The sequence below is a fragment of the Thunnus albacares genome, chromosome 19, assembly GCF_914725855.1.
Source record: "Thunnus albacares chromosome 19, fThuAlb1.1, whole genome shotgun sequence".
Classification (NCBI taxonomy): Eukaryota; Metazoa; Chordata; class Actinopteri; order Scombriformes; family Scombridae; genus Thunnus; species Thunnus albacares.
In genome coordinates this window covers 2859371-2879896 of record NC_058124.1, presented here as the reverse complement: position 1 = coordinate 2879896, position 20526 = coordinate 2859371, and the positions used below count along the sequence as shown (strand labels likewise).

The window sequence follows — 20526 nt, the reverse complement described above, 5'->3', positions numbered from 1 at the left end:
AGCACATTCACATAATTTTAACTTTATTGTTGATTTTCACATGTTATTTTTTTCTTGGTTTACCGCATATGAAAACTTTTCAAAATATTTACCGTCTAAATAAGCTGACAGATGCACAGCACAGCACCATATCCCCAGCCAGTACTGTTGTTGTAGCTAACATGTTAGCAAACAGTTGCTTATTTACACATCCAGCAGTTACGGAGCAACATTAGCATTCATTTGGCGGCGTTTCCAGCCGCCTGATGAATCTAAGTCCATTATTCTTTCTCTTTTTAGCTCTGATTTGGTCTTGGTGTAATGTAAATGTGCAAATTACATGTAGTAAAAAAGAATGTATTTGACATTTGCTTTGCATATCATTAACAAAATTACATCCTCATGCAGAATATCTTGCTAAAAATCAAATTAAAATATCAAATACATTATTTCATACAAATATACATCAACAAAGCTACACAAAACATCTGAAGTTTACAAGTATTTAGTTTTTCATTTTTACAGATTGTAGTAGATGTTTATGTATTGCAACTCTTACAAGTTTGCATGTCAAGTTGCGGCCTCACAAACCTTACTATGTTAGTGGACATTTGGTCTCTTCATAGCTATATATGTTAGTTCCTCAAAAGTGGACATTGGGTAGACTGTTTATTAAATATAGATTTTCATCTAAAGGTGGCCTTATCTTCACAGCAGCCATGAATAACTAATAGAGGAATCATGCCTTTGTCTGGAGTTAAAACACTAAAACCTCTCAAAACCATGGTGACAGGTTTCACAAGACAGCAGTTATATGAAGTGAAAAATCCCCTAGACTCAGACCTACTTTCACCACCGTCAGCACCCCATCAAACTGTGGCTCTTTAAATTGCCCCTTTCCTCATTCAGTGCTAGAAAATCCTCAGAGGCGTTATTTATGTTCAAGGTCATCTCTGCTGCCGCTGCTGCTCGTCACGCCTGATTACGCAACCTCATGTCTGCCCTCAGATTTGCCTTAATCCGACAAATGCTGAAGCAGACACTGTTTTGCTTCATCATGTTGTCTGTATCTGCACAGCAGCAGTAGATATGGGGCCTAGAAATCCACTGCAAGTGTTTGACATTAACAGCGATTTCTGTTGTCACGGTGACACTGAAGGATTGGTTTTTATATCTCTCAGCAACCTTTGTTTGTATTTTTGTACTTACTTGTGTCTATGTGTATTTTCATTTCTTCTTGAGAATCATTTGTGTCAGGATTATCTCCTGTAGACACAGCAAATTCTGTTGACATCTCAGGGCTTCAAAGTACAGTCAAAGCACTGGTTGCATCACTGACTCAGCGTTATCCTGCATGTTCTGATGACATGGCTGAAGCTCAGGTCAGCTCAGGGTGTGTTGGGCTTGAATTCCTGCCAGTGGAAACAGGAGGATCAGGATCTTAATCAGCGGGAGAGTAGCATGGTCTCTGTGAAAGTTTCTTTCACTGTGCAGAGTGATCACACTTAGGAGGAAAGAGGTATTGTCTCTGGGGCTGCAGGCCTGTTTGTTCTTAAAACAGGATCTGTGGACTCGTTGATCACAAAGGCAACAAAGGGGCAGTAGAAATAGATGGATCTGATGGAGAACTGAAATAAGGATCACTGATACTGATACTGATTTGTAAATTGAATCTCAGTGGTATGTATTGTTATGTAAAGAGTTGCTGTACCATTTGCAGTAGGCATGATATGGCTTGGGTTAATCTCCACTGTCTCTGGGTACTGTGGATAGTCTAGTCTGAATGTATCTTAGGCCAGTGTTACAGAGTTAAAATACACACACAGCAGGTTGTGTTAGTAAGTTGCAACTTGAAATACAGCAGTAATTTAAGTTACTTCATATGTAGAGATTTGCAGCTAAAACAGCAAGTCAAAGCTTTCAACCTTCACAAAGTTTCACTGGATATTCTAAAACAACCTGTTTTATTTCAGGGTGGGTTCTGATTGGCTAGCTGCTTTGCTGCAGGGAAACCCAGAGGAAAGAAATAGGGCTCAGTTATAATTTACAGCTGCTGGAAGTGCGCTAACTGCATCTTTTTCATTTCAAATGAGAGTCGATATTGCAGCATTTAGCAGCTAAAGAACCATATTTCCCTGAGGAGTTGGTGGAGACCAAACCTGAGCTTAAAAGAGTGTGAATACTGGACTTACCTTTGTTGGTCGTGTCTGCTGGATGTGTAAATCAGCAATCGTTTGCTAACATGATAGCCATAACAACTTAATAAGGTCATAATATGTCAACGTGTTTACAGCTTTTTCCACTGACCTCAAGCAGCTCAAAAAGTCAATTATAGCAACTTTAAAGGACGGGTTCACAATTTTGTGAACATTATGAACTCAGACACCTGCTGGGAAATCTCAGTGGTCTTAGACATGGTCTTCATTCAATCAGTATAAGTATAACATGGTGTCCTCAGGACCTGGAAATTCTAAGTACGTAAATCTTTAACACATTCACTCCCTCATTCACTGTGACTGGAATTAGAATCAATTAAAGCAGCTGCTGATACATATTCAGTAGAGTACAGTCAGTACAGTAGGTGAAGGTCAAATGCTTGGAGGTGAAAATATAACCATATCAATTAATAAGTATACTGTCTAAAAAGGTCGTCTTTAAGATGAGGTGATGCCTATCAATAGTTCATTGGCTGCTCAAAGGGTAACTGCAGTGCAATGGCTCTCAGCCAATCAGAAAAAGCCAATGCAAGGATGGGCGTAGTGAGTTGACTGAAAAGTTTCAACACCCTACGACGACAACAAAACATAAGTCATGAAACAGCTTGTATTTCTAAAATAGTTGTCTGCCCTGTAAAAAAATATCTGTTTTGTTAGTATTATCCAGGTGGTTTACTGGTAATAAAATGGTTAAGTGGATGTAAATTAAGCATTTACTTGCATAAAAAAAAGTAGACTTGTGAAGCATATAAAGTTGCTCCAGATCCCAGCTAGGCACATAAAGTGTGTGTGAAACATGAGTTGTTGTTAGTTAAAAATGAAAGCATTTGTCATGCATCAGGTGCATGAAACACATATCTGAAGTGCATCCAACTGGTGAAAGATATTTTATGTGTAAAGGTCTGAGCCGTCTTTCCGTACGACCTTTATGCTGCAGAAGAGAAAGTGCAGAACGTGGTCTCCTCATGGCTGAATTTGCCCTTGACGGCTTCACATCCTTTACAGTATGACATGTGCAGCCATGTAGAGGATTTGTGCTGTAACCCCTCTATGTTCTCCTTCACAAGTGCTGACTGATTACATTACACATGATGCTACAGTGGAACTACTGCACTCAGCTAAGTGAATGTGAGTCAGTGTGGAGTAGTAACAGAGCTCCTCTAATGTCGGCAGCACCAGCAGCAGCACTTCTCTGATAGAAAAGACCGTTATGCAATGTGATTTTCTCTGTGGCTGATTTGGGATTAGTAGGTTAGAGGTGAATGAGGTCGAAGCATTTCCACCAACCATTTCATTGTGTTGCACCACAGCGAATCAGTTCAGCATATGGCACTGCAGACTGAGCTGAGGGTGTGTGTGTGAGCGTGTATGCGTAATGCCTTGTGTAACTCTGGCTCTAATATAATAAACGGCTCAGATCGAGCTCTGGAAGATTATGGGTATCAACTACCTAGCAGGAATTTGGAAACTTATTTAATTCCCTTCTTGTTACCAAATAAGACTTTCTTCATGTTCAGAGGCTGTTTGTGAAAGACTTAAATTCAACTGAAATACTGAGGAATGCTTTACTCTGTCGCAAATTGCATTGCAAAGCAGTTCCTCCCACAGAGCCGAGAGAAAGCAGCAGTGCCTCTCAGAAATTTACTGCTTTTTATTGTGCTGACTGTTGGTCTGGAAAATCATTTTTAAAGTAAACAGATAAATGTTTATTGGGCTGTAAAGACTCCTCCTTCACTCTGCAATAACATGTCGGCACATAGAATTTACCGGTCCAAACTCCCTCCGTCAGTTAGTCAGATTTTCTGAGATCTTTGCCAGTTTAAAAAACACTGAAATTGCCCTGAGAAAATGTGCTGTTTATTGTGTAGAGGATCCAGCTTGGGTTTTGCCACCTGAATCTGTTGGGTCAACACAGTCTGTCTCTCTATGCTATCATTACTGTTTGTAAGATAATAGAATAAAGCAAAACCGTAATAAGTTTGCCCTTATTTTGGCATAATGTAACGGTGCATTTTCAATATAGAATAAAAAGTCAATAATTCCAGCCTGTGTAAGTACACAGGCATGGCTAGATACCAGTACAAGCAAGTTAGGAAATATGTAGGGAGTTTTTTTTGTTTTTGTTTTGGGTTTTTTTTGTAATTTGGGCTAGAAAAAACAAATTTTAATGTGGTGATTCATAAAATCCTAATTGTTTCCAGTCTCCTTCTTTGGTGCTGAGCACTCATTGCTGTTGTATCTCAGGTCTGCATTTCCAAGGAACCAAAGCAAACAGTACTGACACATCTTTTCCTTGGATTTTATAAATCTTAGTGATGTTTGAGTTTCTGTGGGTGATGTGACCTCTTCTATTGAAAGTAAAGATTGAAAGATGTTTTTATGTTTGTTAAAAAGATCATATTTATACAATTCAAAGACAGAGAGAGTAGAATAGTGTGTAGTAATATTTGAAGAAAAATGAGACAAAGTGAAAACTGGTGCAGTCTATGTGCTCCATTCAGATCTCAGTGTTCCAGGTCGGACACGTTTTGTGTTACTCTCACAATGTCTATTTTCATACCACTACTGGGTAGTATAACTCCTATACATAGTGTCTTAAAGAGATTATTTATGGAATTATTTAAAGCTGTATTAATCAATATTATCATATCAACAATGCATCAAATCACTGTGTGCAATGTGAAAGATGTTACTTGTAGTGACAAACCCACAGAGAATCATCACCAACTCTGCAGCTCTGTGGAGCATTTCAGCCTCTTTTAACTTATTGTTTTGGTATTAGAGCCTCAAACTACAGTTTTGAATCAGTGGCACAGGCAGAGTTAGCAATTAGCTAGTAAACATATTGACATTTAGCAGCTATAAAGAGACAAATATTCCTTGTCAGGGGTTGGTGGAGACCAAACCAGAGCTAAAAGGAGAGTGAATAATTGCTTAAAGAGACACAACCTCAAATAAATGCTAATGTTGCTTGATGTCTGCTGAGTGTATAGTAAAAGGCAATTGCTTGCTAACAACTTTGAAAGCTGCAGCTGTCAGCCTTATGTTTACAGCTTGTTCCACAGGGGAAAAACCCAAAACTGTGAATTAATGTTGCTTCAAGCATTTGCAAACACATGTATTTACCAATGGAATGTTGAGGTTGTATAACATGGCTCACATTTAATGACAGAGTCTGACCAAAACAGACCCAAACAGATTAAAAGTCAAACTTTCAACAATTTTTTAGCCACAATAGTCACACCAGATGTAACCAATGGAACAGTGTATATGAATGTTTTGTTCATGATGGAAATGTTATGGTATGCACAGTCAAAATGTAAATATGTAGATGTAAAACTGAAACCGCTCTCTTTCTGTTTACAGCATCAAATTACTGGCAGTGCAGGACCTGCTGGAGCGGGAGGCTCTTGACAAGGTAAAGTGGAGCTTCTCAGACTCACTGGTCACACTGGTTGATTGGGAGGTCTGCTAGTGTCTTGCTTTCATTTGCAGCATTGCAAATGAGATGACTCACTACTCAGGGAAATGCAGTCAGAAACTGTCACTGAGTGTTTCCTATTTAGGTAATATGTTTCTGCAAATGCTCCCCCTTTCTCTGTCTCTGTCTCTATCTCTGGAGTGTAAATGTCCTCTATTTCTAGTCACACTTTTGGGTTTGAACTGTGTTAGTGCTCTCCTGTGCTTTCATTACTATAAATATGACAGTGGTTGCTATGGGTTGGAGGGTGTCCAGTGTCAGGTATTGGCATACATACAAATCCACAGCCTACAACTGTCCCTCCACTGAGAGAAGATGACACTTTATTGATTACTATCTTTGGACTAATCTTTGATTCACATTCTGTTTTTAAATTAGAAAAGATAATTTAGCAAAAAGATGCTGCCACATTTGAGCTGACAGCTGGGAGCTGTGATGGCCAGATTTGCCAGAAGACAAATGACACAGAAATATAAATCATAACAGAAGCTGTAGCTTTCCAAGTTGTTCAGCTCTGGAGGATATTTGTGCTATAGCACCTTTGAGTTCACCATGTTAAAGGGATACTTAAATGTTTTGGGTAATACGATCATTTGTTTTCTTTCAGAGTGATATAAGGATATTGATATGAATCTCATGTCTGTGTGTTCAGTACGATAAAGCCAGGATATTGACTAGCCTAGCTTAAGTCTAGCTTAGCATAAAGACAGGAAGCAGAGGGAAACAGCCAGCCTGTCCCCGTCAAGTTCAAAGATACCATAGTAACTCCTCTAAAGCATGATGCTACTAAAACCGGCTACCTCACTGTAACATAGTGCTGGTTAAAAATGAACAAACAAATCTTTTCTACTACTACATTTTTAAGTTCGTTATGTACTGCCACATGCTGCTTCCAGGGAATAGCCACAGCCACAGCTTGAGTCAACATTGACAAAAGCCCTAACCTTCTTTTGTTTACTCTGCTTTTATATATCACCAAGCCAGCATTCAAATTGGACACTTTACAACCCCAAACAGTATTGCAAGCTCACTTGACAACTGTATCTTGCTTTAAGCAGTGCAGGTGCACACTAACGGATACATGTTTTTCCCCTTGCTTGTGCTTGAATTGACTGCTGGTGAAGCCAGACACTGTAGGGGAGAATGGAAAATAAAAGTGTATTTGTTTCAAATAATAGTTATTATATATACCTCAGGTTGTTGTGTACCCATGGAAATTAAAACAAGGTATCTAATTATTATAGTTTTAGAACAATGACCCATCAAAAAAAGTTAGTCCTATGGCACAACTTACCCCAAGGTAGGGGTAAAATGAGCATGGAGATGGGGTAAATTGAGCGCTCTAGGGGTTATTAGTGCTACCATTAAATACTGTTTTAAAAATGACACAAAATCAAACAATTTTGAGATAATTTTGAACTTAATTAATTCCATCAATTTAACAAAGGCAAAAACTCATACTTTTAAGTAAAATGATATGTTTGTGTCCTGTTGTTCAACATGGTACCTTAACTTTTTCAGTAAAGACTAAACTGTGATCTTTGTATGTGAGCTACAGAAAGAATGTGTGTGTAAATGTGCTTCTGTGTATACAGACAGGTGACAAATTAAAGGAAAAACAAGTCTGAATGCTTGTGGGGGGCATTTTGCTGGCATGGTTTGGGTCCACTTCCCTTAGAGGGAAGGGTCACTGCAAATCAATACAAAGTTGTTCTGAGTCATCACCTTTATCCTATATTGAAACATTTCTATCCTGATGGCAGTGGTCTCTTCCAGGATGACAATGCCCCCATCCATAGGGCACGAGGGGTCAATGAATGGTTTGATAAGTATGAGAATGATGTGAATCATATGCTATGGTTTTCACAGTCACCAGATCTCAAACCAGTTGAAACCTATGGGAGATTTTGGACTGATGTGTTAGACAGTGCTCTCCACCACCATCATCAAAACAAGGGAATATCTTTTTGAAGAATGATGTTCATCCCTCCAGAAGAGTTCAGAGACTGTAGAATCAATGCCAAGGTGTATTGAAGCTGTTCTGGTGGCTCAAGACCTTATTAAGACACTTTATGTCGGCCTTTCCTTTAATTCCTCATCCGTCTGTTTGTACAGCATGTTTGTGTGTGGCTTAAACTTATCATTAGTGGTATTAGTGGTATTTGCAGTGCGTGTTCTAAATGCTGCGTGAGTTGTCAAATTGATGAAGATGTTTTCCTAAATTGCTTGTGTTGGCCACCGTACCCTGGCCCTCCCCCTCTTCCCTGGTATTTTCCTTCCATAGTTATTGAAAAGGGAAAAAAGCTCTCTCAGCTAACTAGCTTGCTAGCTAGTTTCTAGCTACACATTTTATTCAAAATACGTATCTGAACCATCAATTCCTGTCTCATAACTCTTCCATTCTATAACTATTCCTCTGTTGTGGAGCCGTTTGTAATCCAGCAGAGCAGGGTTAAATAAAAGTGGCTGATGCAACATAGCAAATAGGCTACCTCACACCAGCAAGTGAATCCAGTGATTGCACATTACATTCATGACCTGATTTCCTGCAAGATTTTACAGATCCTCTACAGACATGTATTAAGACATACAAAAATACTCCAATATGTTTTTTTCCACAGAAAAAGTATAATTATCACACTAAAATCCTTAATGTCCTCTTTCTCTCTCATTAAAATATGTAAATATATTTAATCTCAGAAGTTGAACTGCTGGACACAAGATGTCTCCAACTTCACTGTAAGTCCATTCTCAGTGTTTGTGCACTGGAGGCTTCAAGTTTCCACATCACACTTGTGTAAGATGAATATTCGTCCACTATTTGAGACTATCAGAACTATTTGTTATGATGCCAATATGCCACCCCTTAAAATCAGATTTTCAGTGAGCACAGAGAAACGTTCCACTTTCAGCAGATGAATGTGAAAAAAAAACTCTGCACATACATCATTCTACACAGTGAAGCTCAAACATCCAACTGTAGGAACAAGAAGAAAAACACATTTTGAGGGGGACTTTAAATGCTGGTGTGATTAAGCCCTCAGAACTGAGAGAATTTTGGGACCCCAATCTGTCAGTATGGATACTGGAGAAAACAATGGATAAACTCACTAACAGAAGCTCTATATAAAGTACGCTTGTACAGTCAGCTCACCCACTCTCTTAGATGTAGGGCAACTCCATTAATGCACAGATGCCAATGCATCCTTAAATGTCAGAGTTCAACATGCGTCTCTGAGCAGTATGATGTGTTCCGGTTCAGCCTACACACTTCTTTGCACACGTGAAATGTCACTTTCTGTATGGGCTACCAGATGGATCCTTGGCAGATAAATCAGCTCCCTGGAAAGGGAAGTAGGTCAGCAGCAGAGTATTTTGGACAGAGAGAGGGGGTGGTGGGAGGATGAGTTACCTCTGGACAAGCTCTAGCCCACATTGCAGTGTTTTCACTTGTGCCAGCCTCCCACACTGATTTTCAGCCTGTTTTCACATCTCTTCTGTCTTGTCTTAGCCCTTAGCAGCCTCTCTTTTCATCTCCTATCCCTGCAGTGTCTCCCTCTGTATAGTGAATAGGAAATGTTTTTTCCATTCTCTCTCCCAGATCCTTCACTTTGCTCAGTGCAGTGCAACCTGCCAAAATATATATTTTTTGTTGTACACTCTTTTCATTGCAGGGGAAATGCATATTTAATATATTAAAAAAAAAAACATGTGTTAACCCTGCAATGCAATTATACACTCACAAGCACATTATTGGGAACACCTGCGCAACTAATGCAATCCAGTTCTGCCATAAATTCTACTTTTATGAAGCTAGTCTCACGATACCAGACAATGGGAGATCTCTGCCTTCTGACAGCCGCTAACAAACCTGCTCCACTTACATTTTGTCAAGAACAAGCCTTACCAGAAATGATGCTCTCCCCTCATTCTCCTCCGTAGTGAACTGCATGTCACAGCCCCAACATGAAGGACCCCTCTAAAGACTTTGGATTGGCAATACAGTTTTTTTTAAACTCACTAATTGTTTCCACCCAGTTTTAACAATGAAACCTGGGAGATTGTCCTCTGTCTCTATGAGCCAAATGTTTAGACCTGTGAGACTATTACAAAACTTATACATTTTCAGCTTTTGTTGACATTGTCAGAAAGGTGATAATTCTACTGTATGTTTATTATTGAGGTTGTGGTGGGTGATGGTGTTATACTGGAGTGCATTATATTGAAAAGTATTCCTAATATTTTGCCCTCCTCATGTATATTAATGAGGTGGACAAAATATTAGGAAAACTTTTCAATAATTGGTTTCTGTCATGACAAAAATGTGGCTTAACAAACATTCAATGGATTTACACTTTTTTGTATCCATGTGATGGATTTCCATTACATCTATGTGAAGCATTTCATGTTTGCTGTGTTACATGTCTTATTAGTTACACAGAGTGTGTGTGTGTGTCAGATTGTCATCCTCCTTCTGTTATGTCGCTGAGGAACCCTTTGTGTATGTGGTTAGGTTTCACCGTCATGATTAGTCATACTGTGAAAGTCCCCGCTATAGACAAATACAATAATAAATGTGTAAGAACTAGACAAATGGTGTAGCTCTCCAAGTTATAAATAAGTCAAAGAACACAGACGCACACACTTGTAAATGCACACATTGCAACACACACTCCCCATCGTTTTTGTTTTGAGTGTATACTGGCAACCCTGGAAACAGTTATCTGGCAATCCTCTTAAGGTTCACTGAGTTCACTGCTCCTAAATTCTTTATTTCTCAATTTTGCCTTCAAGCCAGTCAGTTTTAGGTCAGTTTTTTTGGTCATGTTTCAGACAGTGACCATGAGTGATTTCTACCTGGGGAACTGAAAGAAGCCTCAATCACACATGTGCATATTTTTAGCCTTAATATAATCAGTTTAATGAGATACAGATCTTTTCTCAGAAGTGATCTGATGACAGAAAATATTCATACATACATGCAACACAGGAGGCAACATACAGAGATATACTGTATTGTGTGACACAACAAACGGCCTTACGTCCCTCTAGTGGCTCCTACAGGCTGCAGTATTCTAGCAGTATTGGGGCTACACATATTCCCAGGGTGAGAAAAGATCATGGAGTCATTCAAATAATTAAAAAGCTAAATTAAAGCTGCACTAATCAACATTTTCTTATATTAAAAACCTGTGTGTTGAACCCATAGAGAATTATCACCGTCTCTGCAGTTCCCTCAGCTCTACTGAGCTTTTTAGCATCTTTAGCTCATTGTTTTGGTTTTTACCGCCCACAACTTTGCTGTTTAGGTTTAGTGTCACCACTTTCATTATCCTCCATATTTCCAGCAGCAGCAGGAAGCTGTTTTCAACACTAAAAAACTCTGAAAACTCTGGACGTATATATATAGGCAACCCTTTGCTGACACATTTGCATTGTAGTGTTTACTACCTTATTCTGCAATCTGAAGGTTACTGGGTTTTAAAGATAAAGAACTGGAATAGACTGGATAAACTCACTCATGTGATTTAGCATTGCACTTCCATTAAGATGGTCAAAATCGAAGCTGCAAAGGCCGAGATATCCTGACTTTAGTCCCTTGGCCCTTGAGTCACAACACCACTTATAATCCAACTCAGTAGCATCTTTGGTTAGACACTAGTGAAATCCCACATCTTTTGAACTCTACACCTGCTGTTTCTAACAGGCTTTCAGCTAAAAAAAAAAAAAAAACAGATTTATTTTCTCAGACTTCAGAAAGTTTTAGACTTTGTGTTCTACAAAGGAGAATAGTGATGAGAGTGTTTTACACCCTCTGTCTGTACAACTGTTTAACATTCATCCTACTGTAGTCATCAGATGATTAAATTGCTGGCAGTGAGAAATGAGACTGGTGTGTGTGTCTTTTCAAACTGTACTATAGTGGGTTTTCCTGTACCTGGTCTAATCGAGGTCTTATAGAAGGACTCTCCTGCTCTGCCAGGTGATTCCTGAAGGCCTGGGCTCTCTGCCAGGCCCCTGACTGCATGCTGTGCCCGCACTTTGGTCCTCACAGGCTGAATTATGAGGGTGTTTTGTGTTTTGGCAAAGTACGTGTGAGCAATTCATCCTTGTACGCCTTACAGGCTCAATGGCCTCTGGGGACTCAGAGTGAAAGTAAATCCTGTTGGGGGTTTCTAACCTCCTGGCAGTTTAAAATTGCTTTATTATTAATATTATGACTTACTCAGCGATGGGCCAGTGAAAGCAGAATGCAGTTCACTGTGATTGTAGCGCTGTATATCTCACTGCAGCCTGATAGAGCTGTTGTAGAATCACCGAGGTGACCTGATTTTGTAACAGTGCTAATTAGTGTTATGTAGCTTCGTGCTGCTCTTGTTAAAGGATTATGTTTTTCCTATGTTATTACTATTTATTAATTTGTGCACACAAATTATATAGTGATTTTTCTCTGACACCTGCCAGGCTCAAACGTTTGTTTCTGGGTGTCTGAGAGAGTAAAAGCCACTATATATAGTTTGCTGTGTGAGCATGGTTTATAATGGAAACTTGGAGGCAACAGGGTATTTTTGTCCCAGAGCCCCTAACAGGTGAATTGAGCCATGTACAACATATTGTGTCAACAGAAAACATCTTTGTTTGTATTGTATAATTTTATAGTACAGATAGTAGTGTAAGAGGATAGAAAATGAAGAGTTTTATAAGACTGCTTTATTGTAGTAGACATTTATTTTTAAATGTAGCAGATTATCAGTTTAAATATTAATTGGTGTCATTTCAATCTGGTCATCTCATGGAGAGGCCGTGTATGTGTGTGTGTGTGTGTGTGTGTGTGTGTGTGCACATAGGTGGGGTTCCTCTCCCGGTGTCCCACAGGGAGCCCCTCAGGTTAAATTTAGAGCCAGTTGCAGGTCAGCCAGAGCAGCAACCCGAGCCGTCACGAGCATGTTTCTTCTACTTATTTTATTTTCTTGCTGTGTTGCCTTTGCCTGCTGCATCCTGCCGCACGCTACACCACTACTGGTTTATTTCTTCCCCCAGTGATGTCGACATTAGAGGCTTCCTCTTTCTCAGCGTATTTCCTCAGTGAGATTAGATGAGGCTATTTGAGTTCACTGAATTCTTTATTGTTTCTCTGTGACTGTTGAGCAAAACATGTTTTTGCTGACGACCAGTTCATCTGCCCTCAAGTGTTAAAGTGAAGTACAACATTTCATGTGACCCTCACTATGTCATGCATTTCAGGCAGATTAGAAATGAATCAGTAGCAGAGGTAAATTTGTGTTGGCATTTCATTTTCAGATAAACATCAGGAGATATTTACTATACCGTGCTCTGATTCCAATAATGACTGATTAACTACTGTAATTCTGACTAAGATGTTTTAATGCCCCTGCACACCCATGGTACACCTACACAGGTTTTTTCAATTTCACTAGCTGATTAGACCTCTCTCAGGACTGAGTGTGTACAGACCATTTTGTCGTATCTGCCAGAGCAGGACAGTTAGGGTAATGCTGGACTGAACATGACTCACAAGCAGTCGAATAAGTGTGAAAAGGAAAAGGAGGAAAGGGCACGTTAAGCAGTCACATGTGAGATTCATCATTTTCATATTTACTGTAAATAAATGTGAATGGCAGGTAATTATTTTACTGCTGAGGCTGACATAAAACTCCACTCAGATGCAGCTGTTTTACCTGTCAACCTGCAACAACTATATAGGCGAGTCAAGATCTTATCTGTTCAGGGCCAATCAGCCAAAATAATTGAAAACACCTGTGGCTCTGCAGGGCAATGTCCTTTACGCATTATGTGGGTTTTTTTTTCATTCAGTCATGACCATAAATTGTGTGATCTTGAAGGTCAGCGAGCTAGCAACAAGTTACCTAGAAGCCACTGTAAAAAGCCAAACCCACCCCAAGCTAGCTTCTCAATCACTATAGCTACTAGCCTCTGTGTATTTTTGCATAGAATAGAATTTTCTCTTTTTTTTTAACACAATTGAAAAAAAAAAGTGTTTTGGTGTAGTATTCAGCCAAAACTTCATTGACGCTGTAGATATGGAAATGCTACTAGCTTTAGGCTAGCTAACACAATCATGGTTATGTTTTATATGTTGTTTTATAATTTCAACAGAATATCCCAGTATTATGTTTCACCTTTTATAAAAAGACAGATAAAACACCTGAAGTCTGGGCATGACTTCAGCTCTCTTTAAACTTGCATAGCAAGCTAAATTTGGAAGAGGCTATCTAGCTACTTTGGATAATTTGTGTGCTTTTTCTGTATGGCTGTACTGGACTTATTGGTGTTTTATCTCTTCATAATTTTAACTACTTGCTATAATTTAGGTATAAAGCTTTTTTCTCAGTCTGTCCAGCGTTGTTCCCCCCCACTCACTGGACTCATGTACTTTCATCACTCATGTCCCTTTCTGTTTATACTTACTTCCCCAAAATTCTTTGTTTTAGAAGTGTTATTCTTCTTAGAAGTGTTTGTGGAAGTAAAGCTACAGCCGACATTTATGTCATTTCCTAAAACTGAAGTGTAACTAACAACAAATCTGGTCTCTGTTTGAAGTGCATTTAGTGCTGACAGAAGTTCCTCTCTCTGTTGTGTTGCAGTTCTGTGCGGAGTTAAACCAGGGAACACTGGCCAGCGTACGAAAGTGGAAGTGGCCACGAGGGCTGTGGAAAAGTGTTGTGTCTGAAAAACCCACAGGACACTCCTGCAAGGTATGGCAGCCATGTTTGATCAGCTACTGCTAATTCATTGTGTTTTTTTCTCTTTAACGGACACAGATTTAACGGACAATAACAGTTCTAGTTAGAGAAGATAGACAAGCTTGAAAAATGGGGTATCAAAAGGTATCAGCAGCTCCAGTAAAACAACTTATAGTGGATTTATTTGAGCTCCAAGAGGTTGCATCTCCTCTCTACAGTATCTGTCCTGACATTAGGAAGACGCTGAGCACAGAGCAGATAACTGTGTTTGTTCACAGCGGAAGCCAGCCAATTGATGAACCCCTTGATATTAACCTGAGCTGGGTCAGCTGTGCGTTCATGGCCTCGGTCACGCAAGATGGATGGTTGAAATAACAACAAGGGGTTTTAAAAGGCCCTGCAGCCCAGCTCCTATCTGCTGAGAGCGTGATATGATATAATCAGTGCATGCATGCTATAATAAAGTTTGTAAAAATAAAGGGGAATGAATACTTTATGGGGAAATTGTGAAGTTAATGGAATTCATTTATTTTTGGCAGGGTGATTTTCCATGTTAATGGGAACCCAGGTTTTGTGGATTTAACCCTACAACTCATTGCTGATTATGTAGTGAGAAACTTAATATAAATTATATAACTTTACAGTAAATGTTCTTATGCTGCTTCAAAATGGGGCCGTTTAGCTAGCAGTGAGGACACTGAGGTCATGTTGTTGCTGTCTTTTCTGGGAATTTGTTTTGCTTCTTAGCAACCTGGGTTGATTTCACATTGTACGAACACTTTGGATATTTGAGTTAAAAACATTTAATCTACATATATTTCTATTAAATATTTTAACAATATCAATAATAATATTGGTAAATATTCTCCTAAGATGCTATAACTGAACCTCAAGAATAAAACAGTAAAGAGCAGTGCTCGTTGTAAAGACTCGAAAGCAACATTATCTATCAAAAAATATCAAGCATCTATAAAGGAAACTAAAAATGGTTTTGAGTGGGGTTAGTGCATTTCTATTTGTTGATTCTATCTTTATTATGGAACAGCACACAGTTTCATGCTTTCACATCCATCATACTTCAACATACATGCACACAAGCATTTTTACATTTTTTTATTTCATGCTGTATATGTGCTTTTTTAAATGTAAGTCTTTACTTTTCCTTTACGCTCTTGATGTGCTGTTATATAGATTTCAGCATTCTTGAAAAGTTAATATGCATTCAGGCTTTATATTATTTCGTTCTATTTTTCCTCACTGCATTATAAGCATCTGCTGCTGCAAAGATGCAGTTTTCTCACAGAGATCATTAAAGGATCATCTTGTCTTCATGTGTATTTTCAGTAACCAAACTGTCTCCTTAAATAAGCAGAAAATTTCACAGTTTCATAGCTGTTACTGAGCCTTTTTAGCTGATATTTCATCCACAATACATGTGTGTGTGTGAAATGAGGCCCTCTGACACGGTACAGTTATTACTCAGCAGAGGATTACCTTGAAGCTCATACACTTCTGTAGAAAAGAGTCCAAGTTAGCCACAATGTGACATCTGCATTATCATAAAATACTTTATATTGATGGCCTTGTGACGCAGTGAACTACTTATTAATAACTGACCATAAGCTATTTGTTAGTAATGGTATTGAGGTCATTTAAGTAGGTCAGTAAATCTGACTCCAGTTCCCACAATCCTCTGTTCCCAGGGAGTGAGCTACTCTGGCTTTCTATGGGACAGCTCGTCTGGTATTGACTTGAAGGACGCTGCAGTCCTTGAGTCACCAGTTGTCAATGGCAACGGGAGTCATTCCTACCCTCGACCGTACCTGGCTCACTTTTCTGTAAGTAATAATCATTTCCTCAAACACACTGTAGTGTTCAGCTGAGGTATGTTTGCTGATATTATATTGTCCAGTCAGTGTAGTCCACCTTGAAAGTGATAAATGGTTGATCAGACCAGTCTGGATTAAAAATAAACATTTTCAATATTAGTATTAAAAAGGAGTGCTTGTACAAACACCTCTTATAAAAACTTTGGAAAATGACATTAATCATGAATAATAAACAATAAGATGGTAATTATAGGAAAAAAAGAAAAGAAAAAAGGAAGAAATGGAGAAGGAAAAAATGTCCTGCTACAAAACAGTCATCACAAAACTAGAATGACATACACACACAAACACTCTCTAACTAGCTAAGGACGATCTGCTTTGATAGAAGCACAGTATCACACTCACAGCAACATAACCAAGACAAAAGGAATATGTCTATTAACAAAATAGTAACATCCACAGGTAGAGAGTAGTGTAAATGCTAAATGATCATCCATCTACCACACACAGCAGCAGTATCACTGAGCTCTGAGAAACAGTCTGTAGTTTGTTGATGCTAAAGACAGTCAAAGGTTTAAGATGATGGAAAAGAACCTGTAAAAAGTAAAAACTAACATTTATTTGAAAAACATAATGTCTGACTATTCTTTTTATGTGCAAATCTAACTTCCACTAAAGCAACCACCCTTTTCTCAAACAAAGCTGCATTCAGTAGATCAAACGCTTCTCTGCCAAGAGCTTATTAGGTCACCTCTTCTGGTTTTGCCAAAAGTTCCACAAACCTTTTAATGAGAGATGTATGAAGTAAACACAGTTAAAGGACAGTTTTGGATTATTATAACTTGGGTCACTTTTTCATAACTCTGACCATCATTTCTGTCAGTTATGATTATACACGCAAAAGTAATTACTGATATCTGGAAACATGAGCAGTCAGACGATCAGACGGGTTGTAAATAATGTTTTAACTGTTAGAAGCAAAGATCCGAGTTGTAATAATCCAGAATGATCCTTTAATCTCCCTCTATTTGAACTACACTGCTAATCAAAACCATAAACCTATACTCATCTCAGAACTTAGGAATGGTCATAACAAGAACTTTTTTTGAACTCTCACAAATAAGAAACATGTTTGTTCTGATGAATGTTAAATGACCGACTGTTTCCATTAGGTTGGTTCATATGAGCTGACCGTGGTGAACGTCCACATCCAGGCCACAGCTGCACCAGGAGAGTCCAACGGCAAGAACCACAACACAGAAGAAGCCAAGTGTCAGCGGCTCTCCCCCAGCATCCAGGAAACACTAAAAGGTCAGTGTGTGAGGTTAGACCTGCCAAGCTCTAGTTATTCCACACCTCAGTCCGCGTGAGTCACACACTTTGCATTTACACAATTCACCCAAAAAGAGAAGATTGCTTGACTCTAACACTGATTGTCCACGTGATCCAGCTGTTTCCAGTGTGTCCTGGCTCAGTCACTGCTGTTTTGTCGTTTCAGTGCCCACTGGAAGTGCTTGTTCTGTTCGTCTGTTCTTCAGCAGCCACATAAATAACATAGTTTATAGTTGTTCTGATGGCATTGTTCATGTTTGACAAGCATAGATGCAGCTAGTTAAGATGTGGTACCCGAGGCTTTGTGGTTTCTTCTATCTTTCTCTGCCCCTCATTTTAAATGTTAATACATAGGTCATTATTTTGCTGTGATCATGAGATAATTTTATCTGCAGCTCAGCAGCTTGGTTACTGCTAGTCAACAGGCAGTATTTATGTGTAAACAATTTTTTGGGGGGCTTTTTTCTTATCAGCTTTTGCTCTCTCGTGTGTCTGTGTATTATAAAAGCTTTGCATGACATTAAATCCTTACTCATGATGCAATTGTAAAAAATAAAATTAAGGGTCCATTCACCCAAATGACAAAAAATATTTTCTCAGATTCCTCTTGTGGTATCAGGCCCTGAAACTGCAAGATGTCTCACATGCACAGAGAGGTCTCCCACTCTCTGTGCACAGCTGTGTATTTATTAGTTTGTAATTTGTTGGTGGAAACTCTGTTAAGAACTATTTTATTTAATGATATGCACCATGTAAGCACAATATAAACAGCCTTAAAAATGTTCTTTAAGGCCCCTGTCATTCCAGTTGATCATGGGTTTTAGTGATGCATGCAGTATAAACAAACAAATGTGCAATTAATTAAATTACCACAAGCTAACCTGACAACATTCAACAGCAACATCTGTTTCCAGTAACAGTGTCCCCGTTCCTGTAGATAATCCACAGAACACACTGTCTCTAGCTGTCAGAACAGTCAGTTCATCCTGTTCTCATTTTCTCCACACTTCCTGCTGCAGGTGAGAAGGAGTTGGTGGTGCTGGGAGACTTTGGTTCCCCTCCTCAGAGCTCAGAGCTGGACATTCTGAGAAAGGAGAAGCTCTGTCCGCTTGTACCATCCACACAGTTCACCAACATCAGCACCCGCTCACCGCAGGGCACCCGCTGCCTGGATAACATCTGGTTGAGCCGCTCCCTCAAGAAGATCTACTCTGGTAGGTGCACTGTGTGGGTGTTTGTGCACAGTAGTACAATGTAGGATTGGAATAATATGAGTTTGAGGGCTGATGCTCGTATTTTAGGGCTGAAGCTTCTGACAATGGAGACTGCTTAAAAAGAAGCGTCTTGTTTTTTTCCCAGGCAAACGCTCTATAAAATTGCACTGATGATTTTAAGGTAGAGTCCAAGTCAAGTCTAAAGTCTGTCAGAGCAAGACTCAAGTCCTTGAGGCCAACTCCAAGCTGATTCTCAAGTCATCCAAGTCAAGTCTTTTATCAGAATCAATCAACACAAGTCTAAGTCAATCCTCAAGTTATTTGAAATAAATCTGTCAGAGCAAGTCTCAAAAAAAGTTTCAAGTCCTTGAGTGATAGTTCAAATCAGTTCTCAAGTTATCGTATAAGTCCACGTCAAGTCTCAGGTCAGAGCCAGTCCAGAAAAGTCTAAGTTGAATCTGGAGTTATTTGACACAAGTCCAAGTCAATATTAAGCCCAAATCTGTCAGAGCAAGTCTCAATAAGATTCAATTCCTTGAATGCAAGTCCAAGTCAGTTTTTAAATAATTTGAGACAAGTCCATGTCAAGTCTCAAATCAAAGTTGATCGAGACAAGTCAAAGTCAGGCCCAGGTCCCTTCAGGCCAACACCAAGTAGAATCTCAAGTCATTCAAGACATGTCCAAGTCAAGTCTTTAATCAAAGTCAATCAAGACAAGTCTACGTCAAGCCTCAGGTTATTTAAAACAAATCAAAATCAAGTTTAAAATCTGTCAGAGCAAGTCTCAAGAGAAGTTTCAAGTCTTTGAGTTGAAGGCCAAATCAGTTCAGGTTATTCAAGACAAGTTCACGTCATGTCTAAAGTCTGTCAGAGCCTTTAGTCAAATCACAAGTCTTTCTAAACAAATAGCAAGTCAAGATTTAAGTCTTTGAGGACACAGAATGCAGACCATTAAATGATTAATGATGCTGCATTTGAAAATGATTCTTTTAAAGCTGTGCTGATAGTTTTTTTGCAGAGTTGACCCCGAGTTCAATTTCATGTTTTTTGAAGGAGCTAAATCAATATTATTTGTTGACTCACTAAAGTGTGAACATCTATAGAAGCTTTTATTGAATTAAAATTTAATTAAAAATGAAGTTTACCTTACTATGTCAATACATTGGTACATTGTGGGTGTGTTAGTATAATGACAGGCCTGGCATCCACACTGACTTTCCTTCTCCTTGTGTCTTTTCCTCTGACAGGCCACTGCATGGTCGTACGAGAGGGCTTGACCAACCCCTGGATCCCAGATAACTGGTCGTGGGGTGGCGTGGCGTCAGATCACTGCCCTGTGGTCGCTGAGTTTTATGCAGATGTGGCCCCTAAGGAGCTGAGCAGGCCTGGTATGGCCGTAGTGGACAGAGGAGACATTATGCCCAAACATGAGCGGTGACAACATCCGCAGTCACAGTAAAGACATCAGAATGACTTTATCCTGCCTTGGTCCTGCTTAGTTTGCCGTGGAGCAAAGAGTTTCCTGATGAATGTGAAGAAGTGCCAAGATTGCCTTTTTGGGTTTCAATTTATCACTGTATAATAGCAACTGGTGAGTCATAGAGCCATAAAAATGTTTTGACAATATATATATGATGTACTTTAAAAAGAAATGTGCCAAACATTTTCTATATGTATATAAAATAAAGATAAATTGATAGATGTTCCAGCTGTGTCTGAACTGTCATTAATGCAAGTAATTGCAGTATC

At 39.1% G+C, this 20526-nt stretch overlaps 1 protein-coding gene across 2 annotated transcripts in view; it reads left to right on the top strand.

Annotated features, from left to right (window-relative positions):
• The window catches only part of eepd1 (endonuclease/exonuclease/phosphatase family domain containing 1), a 32518-nt gene extending 12109 nt beyond the window's left edge, over positions 1-20409 (top strand). For both annotated transcript variants that reach the window (XM_044336029.1, XM_044336028.1), the window contains exons 3-8: positions 5562-5613; positions 14304-14414; positions 16106-16240; positions 17404-17542; positions 18583-18777; positions 20025-20409. In XM_044336029.1, coding sequence (XP_044191964.1) covers positions 5562-5613; positions 14304-14414; positions 16106-16240; positions 17404-17542; positions 18583-18777; positions 20025-20215 — 823 coding nt within the window. In that variant the 3' untranslated portion in view covers positions 20216-20409. The remainder of the gene's footprint in view (positions 1-5561; positions 5614-14303; positions 14415-16105; positions 16241-17403; positions 17543-18582; positions 18778-20024) is intronic.
• The last annotated feature ends 117 nt before the right edge of the window (positions 20410-20526 follow it).